The 25,170-nt window shown below is 31.6% G+C and overlaps 1 protein-coding gene across 1 annotated transcript in view; it reads left to right on the plus strand.

Annotated features, from left to right (window-relative positions):
- Positions 1-22,275, plus strand: part of ABCD2 (ATP binding cassette subfamily D member 2) — a 46,692-nt gene extending 24,417 nt beyond the window's left edge. The window contains exons 7-10 of the mRNA XM_006918239.1: positions 8,548-8,693; positions 12,270-12,354; positions 16,999-17,124; positions 22,065-22,275. Coding sequence (XP_006918301.1) covers positions 8,548-8,693; positions 12,270-12,354; positions 16,999-17,124; positions 22,065-22,275 — 568 coding nt within the window. The remainder of the gene's footprint in view (positions 1-8,547; positions 8,694-12,269; positions 12,355-16,998; positions 17,125-22,064) is intronic.
- Positions 22,276-25,170: the final 2,895 nt, after the last annotated feature.

The following is a 25,170-nucleotide window of genomic DNA, read 5'->3' on the forward strand; positions in this document are numbered from 1 at the left end:
CTCTTATTTTCAGATTAATAAAATAATCATATCGAAAACATCTATCTGTGATTTAAAAAAAACATATTGACCTTAAATATATTTTTTTTGATAATCATAATAATTAAAGCCTATCTAGCACTGACATCTATCTGTGATTTAAAAAAACACATTGACCTTAAATATATTTTTTTCTGATAATCATAATAATTAAAGCCTATCTAGCACTGTCCCAAATAGATAGGGAATAATAAACTATCATTTTTTTATAGTTGGCATTCACTTTCAAAGATTTCTATATTCTTTAACTATTTTTCTTCCACTATGACATGAAATCTAAGCTTTTAGAAGTGCCAGCATTTAATCCATGTCTTCTTTGATGGCATTTTTACTTGTGCCTTTAATAATATAGTCTATGTATTTTTTAAATAAAGTGAATTAATATTGATTTTTGTTTTAAGAATCTTACAACCTTTTACAGATAATTGATAGATCCTAGGACATCTTCAGCAAGGGCTGAGCCTATTACCTATCTTTGGCCTATTACTTTTTTTATTATTATTAATTTACAATATGTCAAGCAATTACTGTATGCTAGTCATTATTTTACACATAATTTTTCTGTATGACAACCCATAAGGTTGGTGTTAGTATCCTTATTTTCTGGGTGAGAAAATTCAGAGGTTGAAGTCATCCAGCTGATAAATGTTGGAATTAACATTTGAATTTAGATGTGTCTGACTCTAAAGTCACATTGTCTTGGTTATTGCCTGTAGCAGGGGATATGTCTCTGAAAAATTACTATTCTCTTGCCTGACCTTGCAAGCGAGTATCGCCAGCTAAGGTTGTTTGTTTGGTATGCTGAATCTGTACTAACATCAAATTATTGTTTGGAAGCAGAGGTCCTTATAATGCTGGGGTTGGAGGGCAATCCACGCCAATTTTAGCATAAAGTTTAGCAGAGGTACTTGGCTGTCATTGATATATGTTAATGTGAAAGAAACTATATTCTTTTATAAAAGTGAAATTCCTTTAAATTAAACTATGTTCAAATCACCCTTTCAAATTAGAATATGTTCTTTGTTCTTTTCTATTTCTCTAAAACCCATTTCTCTATCCAATTTTAAATAGTATTTCAAAAATATTCCCTTAATTTTAAATCAGACGTTTTGAAGAGCTATAAAACAAACAATTCTTAATTTTCATGATGCATATTGAATTTAAAAAAATCATTTTTACTCTGTATGTTTATTCTGTATGTTGTCAAAAGAAGAGATTATGTTTGCAACAGAGCAGACTCTTTTAGGAAATTCAGCAGAATGGTCAGAACACTTAAATAACACCAATATCAACATTGGCACAACTGAACTGCATACTAAGATGTACATGTGTCAATTGAGTTTTGTAAATTTTTAAAAACCTAAACTTCCTTTTGAGTTGTTTCTATATGAATGCCTTCCAAATCCAGGATTTCCCCTTTGCAGGGATAGGAAAACTGTTACATAACAACATCGTTTAATCCACACATATAAAACCAGATAATGGCTATTAAAGAACCAGGAAGCACGTGAGATCAGAGAGAGGTTAGAAGACCTAATTGGCCTCCTTTCTCCATGAGAGAGAGACTACCCTCATAGTCAGTAAAGTATTTTCAGTGAAATCCTTGCTTTTCTTCTTTTTGCTTCAGAACTCAGATTAAAAATGAAGATGTGGTCTGGAAAAGGACCTACATAGAATATGAAGGAATGCTAGTTTAAATATTTTGATCACCGTGTCTCTCTGGGTCTCTAGTTTTTGTAATTTTTAATTCTTAATGAATCTCGAGGTGTCACCATACAGCTGGGGAGATCCTCTAGAGGGCAGGAGTGTGTTCATTTAAGTAAGATGCAAGCTAGCAAGGCCATTGTGGAATGTTGGTCTGAAAGGACCGCTGGAATAAAGGAAGAATGTGATATGGCTTAATCCAGGCCTACTCATGGAGCCGCACACCTAATAGATTACACATACACTGGTCTTGTTGCCCCCAAAGTAGACAAATTTGGGTTTGGAGAGTGGGAGTTGTTATTGGAATGGACTTCACCCATGTTGAGTCACTGTTGAACAAATGTTTATAGAATATAAGCTAGAAAGGGCATCTGCATATGTCTATGCACTGGTGGTATCTTACTAAATCTATAGAATGCCTAATGGCATATTATTACTGTGCATGAACATATGATGAATAACTGAATAAATTAATGAATGAATATCTCTACAGATTTTGTTTCTACTGCCAAATCAGTCTGGCTCCTTATACTAATTAGGAAGGAAACTATTTATTGTGTTGCTTGCACTAGATATGTCACATAATCCTTTTTATGATGGGGATAAATTTTGTCACCTAACATGTCTTTTAAAAAAAAATTATTTTAGCCGTAGAGAAGGCTCAGAAGTATGACTGTAGCAAATTCACTTCTATTCCGTTGCTTTCTATTAGACTCAAAGCAAGTAAACTTTGTACAAATATCTTTGGGCAATTGGCTGACAGAATTGTAAATTATACATTTTGAAACCTCTTGTGTAGTAATTAGTACAATTCAGTTTTTAAAAATCTCTTAAAGGGATCTATAAATGTAAACATGATTTCCTATTGCTTTCTATTTCTTGGGAAAATGTTACTTTTTTCATATGTAACTCTTCATGGGCTAATCTATAAAAGTAATAATGGAAGAAATCTTCCTTTGCATCTAAATATTTTCCTCATTTTATGAGTCAATTATTAGGTTAAGCCATATGGAATTGCAATTTTTAAAGGTCAATAAGTCTAATATCAGGAATCTCATACAGTATTCTAATATAATGATACTCTTAACAAAGTTGACTTATTAGCTTGCTGATACTTTGATTATTCTACTAACATTATTTTATAACTTGGAAACAAACATAGTCCCTTATATTCAGAAGATGTGCACAGCTCTGCTTCGTCACCTAAAAATATCTTATCCTAAAAATATAGTTTCAGTAATAACCAAATAACTTTTTTCAGTTGAGTATTTCCTTTTTTTTTGTACCATATTATTTTAAGAATATTGGGAATGACTTATACATTGGGGACTCAAATCTTGTTCTTACTATTTATGAAAAAATCTGATGGCATGATTGAATTTTTAAAAAACCTTAGTAACTAAAACCATGTTTCTTTTTTGTTTTGTTTTGGCTTTTTTATTTCAAGAGTGCGTATTCAGAACACTAGTAGACTTATAAGTTCAATAAGAAATTATGCATTGCAAACATAATTCAATTACTTTGTTTTGCCTTATAGTTAAGGGCCCTTATGAGATAAATCACCATATTTATTCATCAAAGAGAACTGATAGATTTCAAAAAGTATAAAGAAATTATAAATAATATTAAATTAGCCTTTAAAAAAAATTGCAGTTTTGCCTCTCCAAATTCCTCTTACAAAGAAAGCATTTAGCAGCCTTATACATATCGATATCTTTGAAGTCTCATACATTGTTCCAGTGAAGTAAGTGATGCCGCAATTAATAAAAAAATGTACTTCTAGGTAAACTTGAGATACTTTCTTGAGTGTTTAACAGGATATAATCTCTAAAATCTGTATAATTAGGTACTTTATTATTATTAATCATGTTGAGAATAATAAAAATTTACTATGGGACATAAAACCACAAGTCTCTTAGTTGGCTAAACAGAAATTAGTTTGCATCTTTTTAAGATGCTGCCTTTTCACATAGGTAGGAAACTTAAGCCTAAGTAGAAATTATCTTTTTTGTTTCATAACAGTTTATTGAATACCTACTATGTGCTCTGACTACATTGCTTCATTTAGTCCTAATAATAAATGCAATAAAGTGAGTTACTTCACATATGAGGTACCTCTACCTCAGATTTTGGGTCACTTTGCTAGTAAATGGTGAATTCATGATTCCAGCCCAGAACCGTCTTTCCAAAGTCCTTTATCACGACCACGACGCTAATGCGGTCTTCCTTGAAAAGTAAATATAAAATACGTTTTCATCAAATATTGTCAGTTAATCAAGGCATGGAAGAATCCTAGAAACACTTGTGAAATGAATGTTTAGATGTATTGTAATTATTGTAGTCAGTTATGTATTGTGTCATGGCTGTTCTGTAGATTGAATTATATCTGGGGTCTATGGTAAGGTATCTGTGCTCCCGATTTACATTATATTAGAGCTGGCATCACTTTGGAAGTTAGCAAAAGTGCCGTCTCCTAAGGTTTCCAGAATTTCTTCTTCTAAGTAGTATCAGAGTACTAACTAAAAACTGCTCATTGTCCAATTTCTATTTTATGCTACTATTATTATTACCAGATATGAATTTAAGATATGTTCACATTATATGAATGCTTAAGATGTTGTAAACAAACAAATAGCTGTATGTCATAATTGTATTTTCTAAATATAGTCAGACTAAAGAGGGAAAGATAAAGAAGAAGGCAGAAAAGGAAGACATAGGGATATGGTAGGAGATATGACCAGAAATAGTGTAGCCACTTTGGAAAACAGCTGGGTAGTACCTCAAAAAGTTAAACATAGTTATCATATGTCCCAGAAATTCCATTCCTAGGGTAATAATTAATAATAATAGCCAAGTAGTGGAAACAACTGAAATATCCATCAACTGATGAATGGATTAACAAAATGTGACATATCCATGCAATGGAATGTTATTCAGCCATAAAAAGTGAAATACATGCTACATCATGAATTAACCTGAAAACGTTCTAACAGAAAGAAAGCCATCACAAAAGACCACATGTTGTGTGATTCCGTACATATGAAATGTCCAAAATAGGCAATTCATGGAGACAGAAAGCAGATTAGTGGTTGCCAGGGTCTGGGAGGAGGGAAGAACAGGGAGTGTCTGCTATTAAGTATGAAGTTTCTTTTTCGGGAGAAAATAGTGGTGATGTTTGCATGATCTACTGAATATACTAAAAATTACTGAATCTACACTCTAAAAGGGTAAATTTTATATGTGAAATATATATCAATTCTAAAAATATGACCAGAGATTCTTTATATTTGTAAAAGCCAATTTAAAATCTTATTGTATGGATATGTAGGTATAATAAAAATATAAGTATTTTAATTTTCAAATACTAGTTAACTTTGTTATAAAATAAACTTATGCTATCTGTCCTTCAACTATATCATTTGCATATTTTGGGAAATAGGTAGACAATTGGTCTACAAAATGCATTTTGTATTTAAAAGCTTCAACTCTCTCCACATATACATGTTCACACACATACATAATTTTTTTTCTTTTAAGTTGCGGTAGTTATAAATCTTTACCCTTAACTCCTTTAGGGTATATTTTCAAAGAGCAATGATATTCTCTAAGATTACCATAACACAATGATCAAATTGATGAAATTTATGAAATTGATGAAAATTAACATTGCTATAATATTATCTAAACATACTTTTGTTGGTTTGCAAATTAGCTTCCTACACAGAGGGCAAAGAGAGACCACAAAAGAGGCAGATCACTCTAGATTGGTTGGTGGGTTTTAATAAGCAAAGACACTTATATACGAGTGTTGTCTTGGGAATCCATAAGATGAGTAAACCTCTGCCCCTGCCCACTAGAATTTTAAAAGTTTATATAGAGGTCTTAACTGGGTTTAGTCATGTTTACCATCCATATGGCCTCAACAATACAGTGCTCTTTAAAGACTGTGTTTCTGAAAATGGCTCCAGCTGTGGGAACCATGGGCAGTCTAGTCATTCCCAGGGCATGGGAGGGGGTGAGAAACCTCCAATTTTCCCAGGTCTAGTTCACAGAATATCTAGCAGTCATATCCTCTCAATAACCTCCTCCAACAACTTTATATATTCAATTTTTGACAATTGTCATAATATTATTCTTTATAGTAAATTGTTTTTCTCCATCCAGCATCATACATTGCATTTTGAGTTGCTATGTCACTCAAGTTACTTTTCATCTGAGAGTTCCTCAGCCTTTCTTTGTTTTTTTGTTTTGTTTTGTTTTGTTTTTATGACATGACATTTGTAGAGTGCAGGACTGTTGCTCTTGTTTTTATTTTTTAAGAAATTCTCTCAATTTGGTTTTGTGTAATAGTTTCCTCATGATATGATTCATGTTACATATTTTTTTTTGCAAGAATATCACCTATATTAGTTCCTAAGATCTTCTGTAACTAAAAGCTTAATGGTTTAAAACAATAGAATTTTATTTTTTCATAGTTTTAGAGGCCAGGAGTCAAAATCAAGGAGTTGGCAGGGCCACTCTTCTTCTGAAAGCTCTAGGAGAGAGTCTTTCCTTGCCTCTTCCAGCTTCTGGTGGTGCCAAGCATTCCTTGGCCTATGTTAGCATAACTTCAATCTCTGTGTCAGTATTCATATGACTTTCTTTCTTTCCTGTGTTTCTCTTATTCTTATAAGGGCACTTATTGTATTTAGGGCCCATCTGGTTAATTAAGGGTAATCTCTTCTCAAGACCCTTAACTTAATTACATCTGCAAAGATCCTTTTTTCCAAATAAAGTCACATTCACAGATACCAGGTGTTAGGATTTGGACATATCTTTTTGGGTCCACAATTCAACCATTATACTACCTGAATGATGTTGTGTTTTTCTAAAAGGATAATATCAAGATGCACCAAATGTAGGCAGAGCTAGGAAATAAATTTTTTGTTGAAAAAAATCATGAATTCATAGTGATACTCTAATTCATAAGAGTTTTTTTTTTTTCATGTGTTCCCACATTCCAAATTCATATCTTCCTTCTCCCACACTGAGAATCCTAGCTCCTAACATTATCAAAATGTTCACTTTGGTCAATACTGCAACATACATAAAATAGTTCCAGAATTAATACACTTATATTCTTACCAACAAGAAGCTGCCAAATAAAGTTCTAGATATCTGTACTGTTTCTTCAACTGAAATTATGTAGTTAAAGTAAAAAGTTACTTGGATCAGTCACTCTTTACCTTTCTGTGTGATTATGTTATTCACTTGATATACTATTTAGTCCATTTGTTTCTTTTTGTATTCAATTTTAGGGTTTATTCCTTATCCGTTGCATTAGTTTCTGGTTTATTGTGTTTCCTTTTGTAAATATAAGCAGATAAATGTATATTTTCTTATTTTGCTTTTATTTTGCATGAAGGTAGTATACTACAGTCAGCCCTCTGTATCCATGGATTCTACATCTGTGGATTTAACCAACTGTTAATCAAAAACATTTTTTAGAAAATGAAATGTTGTTGCTGATATGTACTATGTCATTAGGCCTATGATGGTTGTATCTGTACTGAACATTATTTTCTTGTAATTATTCCCTCAACAATACAGCGTAACAACTATTAACATAACATGTATTTTGTACTAGGTATTTTAAGTAATCTAGAGATGATGTAAAGTATATGGGAGGATATGCATAGATTATTTGCAAATGCTATACCATTTTACATAAGGGACTTGCGCATCAAGGGATTTTGGTATCCTTTGGTGTCCTAGAACCAATCCCCCCACAGATAACAAGGGATGCCTGTATATATCAATGATTCTCAAATGGGGATGGGATGGCTCTGCCCCACAGGGACAATATCAGGGGATTTTTGTTATTGTTACTGCCGTAGTGGATACTACTATACTAGCATCTAGTGGGTAGAGACCAGGTATTCTGCTAAACATCCTACAATACACAGGATAACCCTCAAAAACAAAGAATTATCTGGCTCAGTATATTCACAATGCCACAATTGAGAAACACTTCTATACATCTACTTTTGCACTTTGCTTTTCAACTCAACAATATCTTATGGAAATCATTCTATGTCAATTCATAAAGATCTACAAGTATTATAGTTTATTCAATCCATCTCCTTTGTATGGGCATTTAGGTTGTTTTCAATATTTTGCAATTACAAATACTGCTGTAATGAATAACCTTATGCATTTTTTGTTGGTGGTGGTGGTGGTAGTAGTTTTGGAAGTATATCGTTAGAGTAAATTCCTAGAGGTGGATCTAAGGCCAAATATGTTGGTTTGCCAAATCCCCTCCAAAGGGTTTCACCATTGTGTGAGATTACCTGTTTCTCCATAGGCTTAAGTGAGTTGTCAAGCTTTTGAACTTTTGCCAATCTGATAAATATGAAACTCAGTGTAGTTTTAATTTGTGTTTCTCTTATTATGAATGGCATTTAAAAAGAGTTTTGTTGTTCATATTGCTGGGTCAAAACCTTAATTTCATACTATTTAACCCAAGTAATATTAGACAAAATAAAGAAGCAATATTTACAAAACATAGCAAAACAAGTATGTATCTCTATGCTAAAAATATCCAACTGTCTCATGTTAGATTTTGGAATAGAATATACTTTTCTTGTGGCTTTGTCTCAATAAAATTTTACAGGAACATAATGGTATATTATCCTTCCTTGCCTGAGAGAGAAATACTGATCACTAGGTCATAAATATAATCCTAATGTAGTACGTAAAGTCTGCTGTGGAGTTTTCAGACCAACAGAATGTAACACTGAGTAAACTAAAGTTGGTGTTTTTTAGGCCATACATGTCTCTCGGAAGCCTTCGAGATCAGGTCATTTATCCTGATTCAGTGGATGACATGCATGATAAAGGCCATACAGACCATGATCTGGAATGCATCCTACACAATGTCCACCTTTATCACATAGTTCAAAGAGAAGGAGGTAAGCTCTATCACTCTTTTTAAAAATGCATTTAACTTTGTTTTTAAAAAATAAACTTGGGTAAATAAATAATCTGTGGTTTATTTTGAATGTATACTATGGTTGGAACATAGGCACACAAATAAAGATGGAGTTTACAACTTTTATTGCTTTTCCATTTTGACATCCTCTTTTGCACTTGTGTTACATTTCATATAGCACAATAGGCTTTTTATTAGGTCTACTGCTAGCATTTGAAGACAGTTTTTTTTCTCTGTCATATTTGAATGTACAAGTGTCCCCGAGGCCATTGTCAATCTAGATGTATTATTTTAAAATCCATGACAGAAATATTTTTCTGCCAACTTCTCAGCTTACATTTAACTTAATAATTTGAGAAGTAGTTGTCATGGAATTTCTTTTTTGTTTTCATACTCATGGTCTTACCAATAGATATATTTTTTTCTCTTTTGAGCAGCATATAGAGAATGAGATAAAATATGGAAATTTCTTTATTGTGGTTTCTCAGTATAAGACATAAGAGTAGGAATAGCATTTATATATAAGAGCTTAAAAAAGAATTGCTTTCTAATAATCGTACTTTCAAATAACTTGATAATATATCATTTAATAGTCTAGAAAAATGACTGAAACAACAAACTTGAATTCTAGATTTAATTTTTTATTGATTTTATCTTCTGTTTCCTAGCCCACTTACATTAGCAGAAGAAGCAGGGTAATACAATGAATAACTAAGAATGTGAGCTTTAAAGTCAGAGTTCTGGTATCAAATCTTAATTAGCACTGTTTCCTGTATCTTCAACTGTAGATGAGGATAAATATCTACTTTATAAGGATTCCACGAAGATTAAATAAGCCTCTATGTAAAGCATTTAGAACAGTTGGACATAGTAAATGCATAATAATTAGTAGCTAATGGTAATATTACTAGCTGTAATATTGATAACTACACTATTTTATCTTTGTGTGAGGGTACTTGATATTTTACATAGAAATTTCACATATATTATTTCATTTGATCCTTACAATAAGCAAATGAGACAGACAATAGAGGTGCTATATTTATTTTTATGGTGTTTATAATAACATAATTTAGAAATATGGAAAGGAGGTTGTCCTTTTGTTTCATATGGTCAACTCTTAGTTTTAAAATACTGGGGTAGAATAAATGCTTCATGTTAATCTTGGGTAAGTGATTTCGGGTAAGTTTGAAATCTAATAATCCAAATAGAAATTTATAATAAACATGGGATATAGAATGTTCTGTCTTTAATAATACAATAGTAATTGTATGGTTTATTGAGTGCTTACTATGCAGAATATAACATATTAAGCAATTCACATTGTCATCTTATTTAATATTTATAACTGCCCAGTGATCTGGGTTTTACTAACCTCCTTTTTACAGATGAAATTCAGAAGTTTAATATATTCTCCAGGAGCTTACAACAAGTGGTAAGACAAGGATTCAAACGCAGCTCAGAATTGAAAATCAATGTTCTATACTCGGCTATGCCACCGTGCTATGCTATCTCCCAGCTTCTTATACACTGATAATTGTTATATCCTTATACAAAAAAAAAAAAAAAAAAAGCCAAAGAAACCCACTTTACTTGCTTAATCCTTTAAGCGAAGCAGGAAAGCACTTAAATTTGCAAGTACATCACTTACTTTGGAAGAAACCTACTGAAGTTCCGTTCAGCTAATATCTTGCTTAGAGAAATGCTTTTTCAGTTAGAGAGGGAGTTAAAAACTATGTTTCATTCTATCAAAGAGGTTACAAAATAGAGAGGAATAGAAGTGTTAACAAAAAAACATGAGCTGAAGTAGTTTGAACATCTCTAGGAAACAGGAAAACCATTCTCTTCTTAGCTGTCTTAGTCTCACTAAATCAACATCAGAGGTGATATTACGACTTGGAGTTCTGATTAATGTGCTCTGTGATTAAGCAATATTGCCTCCCAAAACATTTTTTCTTTTTTTTCAGATGGTATGAGTGTTTGTTTGTTTTTTTTAATTTTTATTTATTTATTTTTATTATGGTGACATTGGTTAACGAAATCCAGTTAAGTTTCAGGTGAGCAATTTAGTAGTAAGGCATATACTTATAATAGAAGCCATTCAAATTAGTTCTATTTTACCCTTTGTAGACTCTGCAGTAAGCCTATGCAATATATATATTGCATTGTGTGTTCACTGCCCATAGTTAGATTTCTTTCTGTCACCACATATTTGGCCCCTTTTACCCCATCTTACCTCCCCTATCCCCACCTACCCCTCTGGTAACCACTAGTCTATTGTTCATGTCCTTGAGTCTCTGTTTGTCCTTTTTGTTTGTCACTTTTAGGTTTATATCCCACATATAAGTGATATTATGTGGTTTTCAACTTTTCTGTCTGGCTTATTTTGCTTAGCATGATTATCTCGAGGTCCATCCACGTTGCGGCAAATGGCCGTATTTCATTTTTTCTTATGGCTGAGTTTGGATTTAGTGAAATAAAGGATATGATTTATTTAAATATGTAAAGCTAAAATTTTCTTTAGCCCTAATATTTTTCTCTTGATGCTTTTCGGTTGGCAGAAGGAAAATATTTTAGTCCAGAATACTTCTCCACTGTGTAGCAATCCGACCCTGTTTTTTCAAATCCTCACTTAATGTTTCATAAATGCTATAAAATTTAGCCATAAAGCAAATTTTATTTTAATAGTTTTAACTAGAAGCAAGAACTTTAAATCAGATGGCATTTCGAGGTTTCTTTTCTAATATAAAATTATAAGGATATGTTTTTAAATAGAAAATTCCTGAAAATTTACCTAAGAAAATGACACACGCAATTCTGCAACTTGGTTTTTCATATTTAAAAATTCTGGATACATTTCTATATCAGTATGTATAGATCTAACCTATTTTTTTAAATAGAAGATTTGTCTTTTGAATAAATATTCAATAGAAAGTCAGTAGTTAAGATGTCGTAAGAGATGGCACAGATAAACAGTAAAAGCATGTTGACCTACATACAAATTATAGCTCTGATATCTTGCAGTGTAAACTTAGACATGTCAATTACTCCATGAATTTTAGTTTACCCATCTATAAAATACAACTTATAATATCTACCTGATAAAATTATAAGGTATATAATGAGAAAACTCATATAAAGTGCTAGGCACGTAGAAGCCATTCAAATTAGTTCTACTTTACCCTTTGTAGACTCTGCAGTAAGCCTATGCAAATTTATTGATCTTTTCTCCCACCACCCCTCAAAATAAGTACAAGTCTTTGGAGATATCAAGTCTTTGGAGATATTAAGAAACAAACACATTTTAAAATGTCAGTACTTACAATTCTTATATGTTTTGTCAGTATAAGGATTTGTTACCATTAAAACATATTGAATCTAAGACGAACTGTTTATACATGAGGTTCCCTAGTTTATCCAAGCGTATGTTTTATAAAATATTATGTTCTTTGTGTTGATAACTTAAACTTGCCAGGAATCGCTTCTCCAGGGTAAAAACAGTAACAGTTAAACAAATCGTTTATAAAATATATATCTTTGTTTTTTTGTTTTTAAGGATGGGATGCTGTTATGGACTGGAAAGATGTCCTGTCGGGAGGGGAAAAGCAAAGAATGGGCATGGCTCGCATGTTTTATCACAGGTAAGTGTGCTATACTCAGGAAACCACTGTTGCATTGTTGTAACCATAAAACCTTTAGACAGGATTCAGTGTCCTCATCTTTAGTTTAAAAATATCTTATTGAAAAACTAACGCTTAGAATTTATAGTGTAAAATCTTTCTTCCGTTATTTTCTAATGAGACAAAAATCTCCAAGTCTTTTTTCCTCTTCCTTTTATGTTGACTAATGTTAGATGATAAAAATAAATTTTTATGTATTATAAGTTTGAAAGCAAGATTATTATTAATTTTAAGTTGTGAAGAATAATAACCACTATTATACTGTTGTGAACACAGTAGGTAGTCATTCAATAATACTTCTGAATTAAATTGTTAAATTCAAACTAAATTAATTTTTCAACCATTAAGTAGCCTATTAAATAACGCTCTCCTCCTCAAAAATTAGAGACATGTCCAATGGCAAAAGGACCTAGTCAGCATAGGTCTCAATAGACTCAGAAAAATAGAGATACAGGAAATGATTTCTCTTGATAAAACTTTTTTTCCTTGTAATCAACTTCATGTTCATTGGAGTTCAAAGGTAACAAGCACAAAAAATATTAAAGCTATTCGGATTTATTCCAATTATCAGTCCTATTCTTCTCTGAAAAATAGATCTCTCTCTCTCTCTCTCTTTTATTATGATTATTTTTTTTATCTTAGGCTTCTGGCAGTGAGAACCTGAGTTGTATGCAGAGCAGGGGGTTATCAGGAAATAAGTTACTCACTTTTAGTCCTTACATCTTGATCAAAAAGGACCAAGAGTTACATACATGAATGCATGAAAGGGCCATAAGCTGGGGCAGATATTATACCCTTGAAGGAGTTGCAGTGTAAGCATTAATACTTTTGTAGACAACTTTAAAAAACGTATAAAAAGAGCAAAAGAATATCAGGTAAGCCTCATTAAACACTCAGCACTTAGTTGGTCCACACTTAGTAACTAGTTGGCTATCAGTTTTTTTAAAAAACCTTTTGGTATGGAAAAAACATGGAAGTTTCATCAAAGAAGAGAAAATTATAAGATGAACCCCATATTCCCAACATGTTGATTCAACAAGTCTAATATTTTGCCACATTTGATTTACCTTTTTTTTTTTTTTAATTTCAAAGCATTTTAAAGTAAATCCCAAATATCGTGGCATTTTTTTCTCTTACATACTTTCTTAGATAATAAAATTGATAATTATTTAAAGTTATCTAATACCTGGTTCATAATCAAAGTTTCCCTAATTGCCTCAAAGATATCTTTTTAGACTTGGTTTCTCACACCAAGATCTAAATGTTTTACGTATAGGTTTTTGTTGTATCACTTAATTAATTGTTAATATAAAGAATCTCTGTTCCTCTCTGGCCCCTTCCCTTACCTCATCTTTTATGCCATTGACTTGTTAAAGAAACTGAGTCAGCTAAAGAAACTGTTCTATAAGAACGTTGCCCATTCTCTAGAATACATTTGATTGCTTCTTCATGGGGTCTTTTATTTATTTCTCCAATCTCCTACTTTTCCTGTAAACTGAAAATTAGAGCTAAAAGCTTAATTATATTCAGGTTCAGTCTTTTTGATAAGACTATAATATATAATATCATTAAAAACAAATCTTTTTAACAATTTTATTAAAATAAAGTTATATGTTCATTTTCTAAAAGTAGAAAATTTAGATAAACAAAAAGAAAAAAATCTGTTATCATATTACCTATAACACTTAAAATCTTAGTCTTAGCATACAACAGTTGGTTATCTTGATTTTTTTAATGTAACTGTTTTCATAAAGTATATTACAATCTATTGCCCTCTTTTTATTTTGTAAGCTATAATGTGTATCATTATGTGATAGGTAGTCAGGCTTTTTAAAAAATTATTATTAGTGTAAAATTTTATGTACCTAATGCACAGACTTTAAGTATACAATTCAATAACTTTGGGTAAATGTATATAAATTAAGTAACCAACACCCCAATTAAGATAGAGAACATTTTTATCACCTAGAAAGTCCTTCATGCCACTTCCCAGTCAGATCCACCATAGATACTTTCTGTTTTGATTTCTATCATCATAAATTAGTTCTTCCTGTTCTACAACTTCATATAAATTAAATCAGACAGTATGTATTATTTTTGTGTCTTGCTGGGGTTTTTTAATGAGGAAATTATTGTGTCAGCATGGTATTTGTAATAATGTACGTGTTTAAAGAATATGGCAAGCTGAAAAAAATATGAGCCAAAATTTGCTAACTTAGAATTTTTAGTAAAGTGCCTTTTGTCATGCCCCTTTCTCAGACGATGTGGTAAGATTCAACAGTGAACTTTACAGTTTGACATTTATAACAGCTGTTACCTACTATCACCCTGAATTTGAGCCTTGTCCACAAATATTCAGTAATATGATCACTAGCATAGTTGGTGAAATATAAGATGATGGAATGTGAAATGTGACTGTGAATTTCTCACTGTCAGTGTGTTAATAAAATAAACCATATAATAAAGAGCAAGAGGCATTAATAAAAGATGCCAACCCAAAGAGATTTCAAGTACCTGTAAGTTGAAATAAATAGTTGATACTTATGTATGTAAAATATTTTGGGTACAATGTCAGACTGAATAAAGATCAAATTACAAGCATAACAGTGGGAAGGAAATTTAGTGATCCAGAGGAAGATTAGTGAAGATAAGGAAGTTGTTGAAAAGCAGAATCTATTGAAAAAAAAAATGAAGTAAACTCAGTGAAGGAAAAGTGTAATAATGAGAAACTGCCTCCTCTCATCCTCAAAGGATTAATAAAAAGATTTTACTTGCTATGTGAAAGACTTGAGCTAGCTAAAATGGAGACTTTGGCAGGGAGAATTAAGTATCATAATTGTATACTCTTTTTGAGAAGATTTTAATTTTAATGTTTAAAAAATGATCAGTAAAGTCCTGTCTTAAGGGAGATAGATTAGATCCTCTGCAAGGCTCACTTTTCTGATGACACACCAAAAGAAAAAGGAAGAAAAACCTGAGAAACAATATTATCTAATGTTTTATTTAGTTGTATTAGTTCCAGATTCCAACCATTGCTTAATATTTTTAAGTACACATACACAGCTCCCCCCTTCCACACACACACACACACCCACACACTCACCCACACACACACACACACACACACACACATCCCAGCCTGCTAAGGAAACAAAAGAGTGCAATATATCTTACAGCTGCTAGACTAGGGGTTGCTATGACAACAGAAAGTGGGCTTCTTTTCTAATTGTAAAATGGCATCTCTAGTCTCTTTACCTCAAAGCACTATGAAAAGGAAGACACAATATAAGTAAGTTAATTAATGCAAAGAGATTTATGCAAAAAAGCAAATTTTACCCAAACCTATCTCTCTTTTTTTAAATGTGAAAATTTAAAAATTTTTTAAATTACTTTTAATTATAGTTGACATAAAGTGTTATATTAATTTCAGATGTGTAACATAGTGATTCAACATTTATATACCTTATGAAGTGATCACCACAGTAATTCTAGTAACTGCCTGCCACCATGTCTACTCCCCACTTCCCCAACCCCCTGAACAGGTAACAAGAACTTATTAAAAAGCAAATCTCATCATAGAAAAGAAATTTATAGTGCTAAACAATTATTTATGCTGAATGAGAAATTACTACTAGTTTCAATTTTTATCTTTTTATTGTAATTTATTTATTTTTTAAAAATATATCTTCATAGAGGAAACTTTCCTGGTAAATACTTGATACTAATTTTCAAAATTGAAGTAAAATAACAAAGACAGTGCATGAGTTGACCTTTGGTCCTATTAATAAAGCTAAGTCATGTTGCTGAGTACCAAATACATACCTAAAGTCCAGACAGACTTGAAAGAAGACAGTAGTGAGGAAAAAAAAAGATAAGAGTAAGGTGGTAAGATGAAAGGAAGAGAATAAACAAAAGAAAATGATGGCAGTGAAAGGTGCCTCTGATAGTAGTAGAAAGTTATTTCCAGAGTAAAACTTGAGCTAGAAAAAACAAAATTGTTGAGTACAATCAGAAAACTTTTGCTATTCTTTTCCCTAAGAATTTTATTAAGAAGCGTGGTCACACTGTTGTCAGGTTAAATGCCTACTCTAAACTTGTCAGATTAGTTAAACTTAAACTTTCCTAGTCTTATAGCAATGAAATTCCATTAATAGTGATTAGGTACTCAGATTGTTGATAAAATTATCTTTTCAGTAAATCTTTCCTAATAGGGCTGTGGCTTATTTGGTAATTAGCTATTGTAATGTATTTTTCATGTAATTAGTCAGAACCTTGTCACCAAGAATGAACCTGCCTTCTGCAGGAAAGTGCACTCAGTGACCTGCCTCCTCTTTTCCTATGCCTCAAATTTATGGTTCACCCATCTGCATAACAATAGAGCTTATTGTGAGCATGTATCAGAAAATCTATTTAAAATTTAAGGAGAATATGATATTCTAGTCCAAAGAGAGGGGGATGACTGCTCTTTAGCTTTATCATTTATCACTTAATAATGTCATAGACTCTTTTGCTCCTTTAAAGTTAACATCACAACTCATAGTGTTCAAATAAAGGTTATCATTCAAATAGGAAAATATTAATTTTTTTGTATTTATATTTTTAAAGACCAAAATATGCATTGCTAGATGAATGTACCAGTGCTGTCAGTATTGATGTTGAAGGAAAAATATTTCAGGCTGCGAAAGGGGCTGGAATTTCCTTACTGTCTATAACACACAGGCCTTCTCTTTGGTAAGTGTTTGCAATGCAAATTTGTGATAGATGTTTTTTTTCCTTTTGTTTCCTAAAGATTAAGCTTTCTAAACTTTTCACTATAGAGCATAGGACTTTTCGCTTATTTTCTATCTATATTTCTGTTAAGTTGCAGACTAATAGTTTACATACCCCAAACCTAGCATTATAACATTAATGAGCTATTTGAAAACTATCATCGCATTAAAAAAAGTAGAAAAACTTGGTGATTTTTTTTTAACTGAAAATATTTTAATTTCATAGCATGTACTGGGAAATAATATATTTATGTAATTTTAGTCCTTTTAGTCATATTTTTAGTCTTTTCTTCCAAATCCAAGAAAAGGAAAAAAATGATTAAGTTAAAAAAAGGAGGAAAAAAAGGCTTTTTTGGTTTTGTTTTAAGGAAAAACCAACAAAAATATTTCCCCTTTTTAAAAAGTGATGGCACCATTTTTACCATTCCCCTATTTTCCACTGATTCATCATCATAATAATTGTTGCTAATGTAAGATTCAGCACCTATTCTCTTCTAGGCTCATTTTACTTAAGCCTCATAACAATCCTAAAGAATATAGCAGTCTAATTATTCCCATTTTACAGATGAAGAAACTGAAAACTAGAAAAATGAGAAAAGTTACTTACCATGATTGTACTCTCTATATTATAGTATACTACTCTACCTGTTGTAAGGAACTCAAAATGTATCTCATGCATAAACCATAAAAACACTATTTCATTCATATGATATTCCACTGTCAACTTTCATATTCTGTTTTATCAATCAAAATCTTTTTTTGACATTTTGGGTAACTAGAGTGGATTCTATATTCTTGGCCTATTTCCCAAGGGACAGGCTGAAGCATTCTGTAGCATTCTGTAGCAGGTGGCTGATCACATTCTATGCCGAAGCTGTCATCATGTACATGACTTGAAACCTAGACTAAGTAACAAGCTTTATTTGAGTCAATCCTTGAAGTCCTTCTAGACCTTTCACCTTATAGAGAATGTTTACTTAAAAATTGTGAGTATACTGAGTATTCAGGTTACATCAGGCTTTTATTGTTCAAAGTTCTTTGAATTCTACTTCTTTTGAGAAGATAATAATCTATTTTCACACTTCATTTAAATATTCAAATTTTTCATGATTTTTTTTTTTCTCAGAGAATTGATCTTAAATAGAGCATTCCATGAAGTGACCATTTCTATGAAAATACGTGGTTTATTGCTCTGTCGTTAAGATTTAATTGGCATCTGGAGAGACAGGGCCCTGATTTGCTAATCTCTCCAGAGGCAGTCTCTTGATCTAGTCCTGGATGAGTTAGAGTCCATATCAACGATATGATTCCTGTGACTTTCCCTGGAGAAAACCGACAGGAACTAGTTAAGACAATTATGAGATTTATTTGTAAATTTTCTGAATTGGAGATGACATAGAACTGGGCCAGAAAAAATTTTGAGTACACTCTGGTATGGACTTGTCATTTACAGACATGCTTTCTAATCAATCGCATGTTGGGTTAACATGGAGTTATATCTGGGTCCTGTTTTCTCACCTCTATCAATGGATTTATTATGCTCTTCTGTCATTCAGTTCCTTATTCAAGTAGCCTAAAGAAGAATTGGAAGCAGTCAGCCATTTTTTCTCAGTTGAAGGAACAAATAGGTTGTTGTTTTTAAGACTTTACTTTTTTAGAGCAGCTTTATGTCCACAGCAAAATTGAGAGGAAGGTACAGAAATATCTCATATACTCACTGGCCTACATATGCGTAGCTTCACCCATCATTAACATCCCACAACAGAGTGGTACATTTGTTAAAGTTGATGTACCTATATTAACACATCATTCTCACCAAAGTCCGTAGTTTACTCTTACGGTTCACTCTTGGTGTTATACATTCAGTGGATTTGGACAAATTTATAATTACATGTATCTGTCATTATAGTATCATACAGAATATTTTCATTGCTCTGGAAAACCTCTGTGCTCTGCTTATTCAGCCCTCCATTCTCCTCGTTCCTAGATATCACTGATCTTTAAGGTCTCCATAGTTGTGCCTTTTTCAGAATGTCTTACAGGTGGAATCATGCAGCTCTTTAGATTGGCTTTTTCACTTAGTATTCATTTACATTTCTTCCATGTCTTTTCATGGCTTGATAGCTCATTTCTTTTTAGTGCTGAATAATACTCCATTGTTTGTATGTGCGCAGTTTATTCATCCATTCAGCTACTGAGGAACATCTTGGTTGCTTCCAAATTTTGGCAATTATGAATAAAGCTGCTATAAACATTCATATGCAGGTTTTGTGTGGAAATATGTTTTCCCAATTTCTTTGGTTCAATATCAAGAAGTGCAATTCAGATCATATGTAAGAACTGTGTGCCAAAGCGGCTATAACAGGTTACATTCCCACTAGCAATGAAAGAGATTTTCTGTTGCTCCACAGCCTTGTCAGCATTTTATGTTGTCAGCATTCTAGATTTTGGCCACTCAAATAGTGTGTAATGGACAAATAATATTTAAGGGAATAACAAAATCCATAAGTTTATACATTTTAACAAGAAAAACATTTTAAATTGTAGCTCCTCACAGTACATCTCACATACAATTAAAATTCATTTTAGTTTCTGCTTTATGAATTATTTTAGGTTATAGAAATTTATCATTTCTTTTCTCCTGATTATCCTTTCTCCCTAGATAAAATTCTTATTTCCCCTGAAAAGATTTTAGAAGAGAAAAAGATGTGTTATATGTTTCCCCATAACAACAAATGGATAATTTTTTATTGTAAGGATTAAAATCAATACCAGTACCTGAAGTGGTAAAAATTGTAGAAACTCATTAAATTATTTGGTTCCTGGATAGAATTATATATAACTTTATGATTACTACTTTCTTGTGCTTTATCCTACTTGTGCAGGAAATTCATAGATTATTTCCAATTACTCTCAGTTAATAGTTTCTTATAAATTCCTCTAAGATAAACTCTGACATGTTATTTTAGCCTATAATCTAGAACACGCCTTTGAATCTCATTTCATGAAACACCTATACGGTTTCCTCCTTCCACGTAGAAATCAAATAATGTTGTAGGACTGGAGTGATGAGCCAAACCTTCCTTATATATTGAAGATGGAAGTTGCCCAAGATCTGAATTACCATATTCTAAAATTGCTTGTGATTGTAGATCCAAGGTGAGGAAGGCCCAAGAAAAGTTGAGAATAAAATTTTAAAAATGACATTTTTACCATTATTTCTCTTTCCTGTATGACCATACTTCTTTTGTTTTTTTTTTCATTACTTTTGTTTTAGCTCTCATATTTTAATGACAATATTTTCGCATTTTTATTTTTTCCCTTGACATAGAAATACATTGTTTGCACTATAATTTTTGTAAGGCTCTACATGTTGAGAGGTCAAATTTTTGAAAACTATAGAATCTAAACATAGTAGATACTCAAAAGTATATGGAAAAGATCATTAATCTCTGTCATATGTTATCACATACATGAACTTCAACCTTCATTCAGCCTGAGAGTGATTTTACTCTTTTAGACATAGTTTAACCTAGCTTAGTTTTACCATTGTACATCATATTAAAACCAACTAACCAAAATAGAATGAAACCCAAACACCCATCAAATGATGAATAAATAAATGAAATGTGCAATACATACAATGGAATATTATTCAGCCATAAAAACTAATGAAGTATTAACACATGCTACAACTAGATGAACTTCAGAATCATGTTCTTAAGTGAAAGAATTCAGTCACAAAACAGCACATATTTTATGATTCCATGTAGATGAAACATCCAGAATAGACTACTCCATAGTGATAGAAAGGAGATTAGTGGTTGACAGGGGCTGAGCAAAAGGAGAAATGGTGAGGCACTGCAAATGGGTACTGGGTTTCTTTTGGGGTAAAGAAAATATTCTGGAATTGGATAGTGGTGATGGTTGCATAAGTTTGTTAATATACTAAAAAATCACTGAATTTTTTACTTTAAAAGAATTAATTTATGGTATGTGAATCATATCTAAATTAAAAAACGGTAAAAGATACTTGAAATAAGCCTACTGATCACAGTAAATAATGACAGACGATAACTTTAAAGGGAACAAGAAATGAGAAACAACTATAAGGGAAAGACAGAACTGAGGACACATATTAACATAGGTCACTTCAGCATAGTGACAAAATGCAGTGGCTCAGCCATATGAGGCCTGCTCTGCCAGCATTATTCTCTCTATACATGCCCACAAATCTCCTCTAGCTGATGACCTTAGCCTCCCCTTAGGAGAAAATGAATTGTCTCCTGTCTCATCAATAAAATCATCTCTAAACCTCTTTGAAGAACATAATTATGCACTTGAGCCATGTGAAAAGACAGTAAATTATATGTAGGCATGGAAGTATCTTTAAAAGATTTCTATCAAAGAGTTTATTTTAAAAATATTTTAAAACTAATTGTTGAGAGATATTTACTTATGTAGAATAACTCATTCTCCAAGGAGGGGGTATTAATGAATTGGTACTGCATTTCCTTTATTTTTCTTAGATTTTTTCTCACATAACCTTTAAAATTTTTACTTTCTTCCTTCCCTATTCCCATTCTGAGTATGCTTTGATATTTATTCAGTAGCCATACTGAATTATGAAGATAAATAGATGCCAAAGCATGTCTGTCTTTGCAATACATTCAGAATATAAAATAAATGTAACATAAGAAATAGAATGTCCTAGAGATTCATTACTTTTGGAGTAAAAAAAAATCACAAAATTTAAGCTCTTGCGGAATTCTTGAAAATCAAATGTAAAATAGACTCCTTATTTAAAATTTACTTTTGGAAATCAATTAGAATGATAAACCTATAAATAATATGGCTTTTTACAATTACTGCTAACAATATTATTTCACTTTGATTGTGCAGGAAATACCACACTCATTTATTACAGTTTGATGGTGAAGGAGGCTGGCGCTTTGAACAGTTGGATACCGCAATCCGTTTAACACTGAGTGAGGAAAAACAAAAGCTAGAATCTCAGCTAGCTGGAATTCCCAAAATGCAGCAGAGACTCAATGAACTATGTAAAATTTTGGGTGAAGATTCAGTACTGAAAACAATCAAAGATGAAGATTAAATATCCTAATTTGTTTTGACATGTTTTAAAAGTAAATTTTTAGATAAAGGCTCAGAAACACTGTTATAGTGCACGCATTGTGTTAACCTAAGCACAGAGAAAAAAAGCAGCAAGAAATATTTTATAAGATTTTAGCATCAAGGAAATAGATGATCTGACTTCAGAAGCAAATAAACAAGTGTATTATGTAAGACTAGTCATTATGGTTTGTACTAATTCCTAGTGAAAGCCTAATTCACCTGTAAAACAGGATTTTCTAGGTGAATTCATGATGAATACGCAATTTATTATGTGTATGTGATGTGTCTAAAGATCTTAACAAACATGGGAGATATCCTGAGAATAGAACAATGTAAGAGCAGCATTTGGGTTGAAATTCAGGTGCATAAAATTAGAAATTTGAGTAACATTTCAGTCTTTATGTTTATTAGGTTTAATTAGGTTTAAAATTCAGGTTTATCATTGCTGGTGCACTAAACCTGTATACAAAGTAGCTAACAGTTTGATAAATAATTTAAATATGAAAAAAATTATTTTAATGGCAGTGGTTGAAAGAAAGAAGCATGGCTATAATGTATAAAATGCCATATTTTTTAATTTTAGATTTTGAGCATCTTAATGTGAGCACATACCAAATTAATTTTAATGAGAATCTTACATATTTGTTAATAAACTCTTTCATTTTAAAAGGATAATTGCCAATACAGAAAAGGGGTATCCAAACAATGTTTGTCTCAGACTGTTACTTTACTTGGCAGCATTATGTATCACAACTGCTGTCCAGAAATACTTAGACTGTTTTTGTGCACGAAGGAAGAGTCCACCACATTTTAAAAATAGCAATATTAAAATCGAATATAGGTATTTCCAAAATCATGGTAGTAATAACATACATTAGAATAGTACTTTACAGTTTACAATCCTCATTTCCATCATTTCATTTTCATCCTTGTGGCAATATTTTGAAGCAGATATTTTTCCTAGTTTGCTTTTGAAAAAAACTGACACTTAGACTTGCCCTAATTATGCAATTTATTTAGGGACAGATCCAGGGATCAAATGAAGTTCTCCTGATTCCCTAGTTCAGTGATATTTCCAGTACATGTTATCCTTGAAATCTAACTGGTTTATAATGTTAACAAAAGTTAGGTGAGATGTTGAAAAGAAAATAAATTTGGTAATGCTAGTGTTACTGTTATTTGGTTATTGTTTACAAGATATCGAAATTAAGTACACAGTACAAAAGTCATTGGTCTGTGGTTTAAAATGAACCAAGAAAGTTAGCAAATCTTTCAGTAACTATGCACTCATAATACTAATGTACCTCTACAGCCAGCAATCAGAAGGGGAATTAATTGTAGTATAGGTAAATTTAATATTTATTGAAAATAATGAGAAAGAATCTGTATAGAATAGTCGTATGAAATAAATCTTATCTATTCATGGGACTGGAGTTTGAAATAAAAACCCAGGAGTGGCATTTTAATCTCCTACTGTCTATGCCGCCATGTTGATAGGCCAGGAAAAATGGAGATGATCAGGTGTTAGTGGTTTAAAATTTTATTTACATATTTAGGCACAGGTATTATAGATGCTAATTCAGTGATTCTCAGACATTTTCAGGTGGTAGAGTTCCTGGAAGTCATTCATGATGACTTAGTAGAACATCATGACTTTTTCGATTCTTACATGCTAACTAGGACATTTTTAATTATCAGTAAGTGTAACTATCTTACATGAAGGAATGCAATATAAAAGCATAATAAGTACATCTGTCTAAGTTTTTTTGTTTTTTTTTGGTATCATTAGCTACTCATTTATTCATTTGTCAGTTACTACTACTTCCTTTAGTGAGGCAGGTATCAAAGGTTTAAAAAGATGCATGGAACCGGAACCAAAACTAAAATTTAATAAAATTATCCAATTATCTTAACTTCTATGTTAGCAGTTATCTAATTTATGCTACTGTAGGAGAAAGTCTAAGGCAACTGTCTTAAGTTTATTTTTAAAGGTATAAGATAAAAATGAAAAGTCCTCATTTAAAATGTACATAATTTTCATACATAATTTCATGCCTTAATTTTCATAATTTAAAAAATTAAAGCATATGGGGCCCAATCTACTGTGTTTTGAAACTTTGAAAAGAATGCCAAAACTAAGTTGTAATTAGCCCTTTTTTAATATATCCTACCAATGAACTAAAGTAAATAAGACTCATTTATAATGTACAAGATTCAAAGATATTTAAAATTTTGTACAAAAAACTACACATACTGTAATTTAAATGTTAAAGTTATAAGAAGAATATGTTCTCCATGAACTTTTTTGTGTCTATTTATTTTCTGAATTTTCTTTCAGGACCAATATCCTCTAACTTGGAGAGGAAAAAAAAAATCTGTGATTTGAATTTGTATTTATATACTATTTAACTGTTTCCATGTTCCAACAAACATACCATATTTTAGTATTCTTATAGTTATATTTTATGAAGAAAGTGAACAAGAGTGAGAAACTTAATAGCCATCTTTGAATATAACAAGGAATGAATGAGGAAAAGAAAAAGAAAGGATATTTCAATTATCAAATGACTTTTATCACGTTATCTATTTGCCCAAACTTTTGACTTCTGGTTTTTTTTTGTTTCTGTGTTTGTTTTGTTTTTTGTTTGTCAAAGAAAGCTACAGGTTTATGGAGCTTGATTTTTATTTATTTTATTTTTTAATTTTTAATTAAGTTTATTTGGGTAACAGTGGTTAATACAATTATATAATTTTCAGGTGTACATTATCATTTGATATCTGTATATTCTATTGTGTGTTTACCACCCAAAGTCCAGTTTCCTTCAGCTACCATATATTTGATCCCCTTTACCCACTTCACCCTCCCCCTATACTC

Source organism: Pteropus alecto, unplaced genomic scaffold (assembly GCF_000325575.1).
Source record: "Pteropus alecto unplaced genomic scaffold, ASM32557v1 scaffold778, whole genome shotgun sequence".
In the NCBI taxonomy this organism is placed as follows: Eukaryota; Metazoa; Chordata; class Mammalia; order Chiroptera; family Pteropodidae; genus Pteropus; species Pteropus alecto.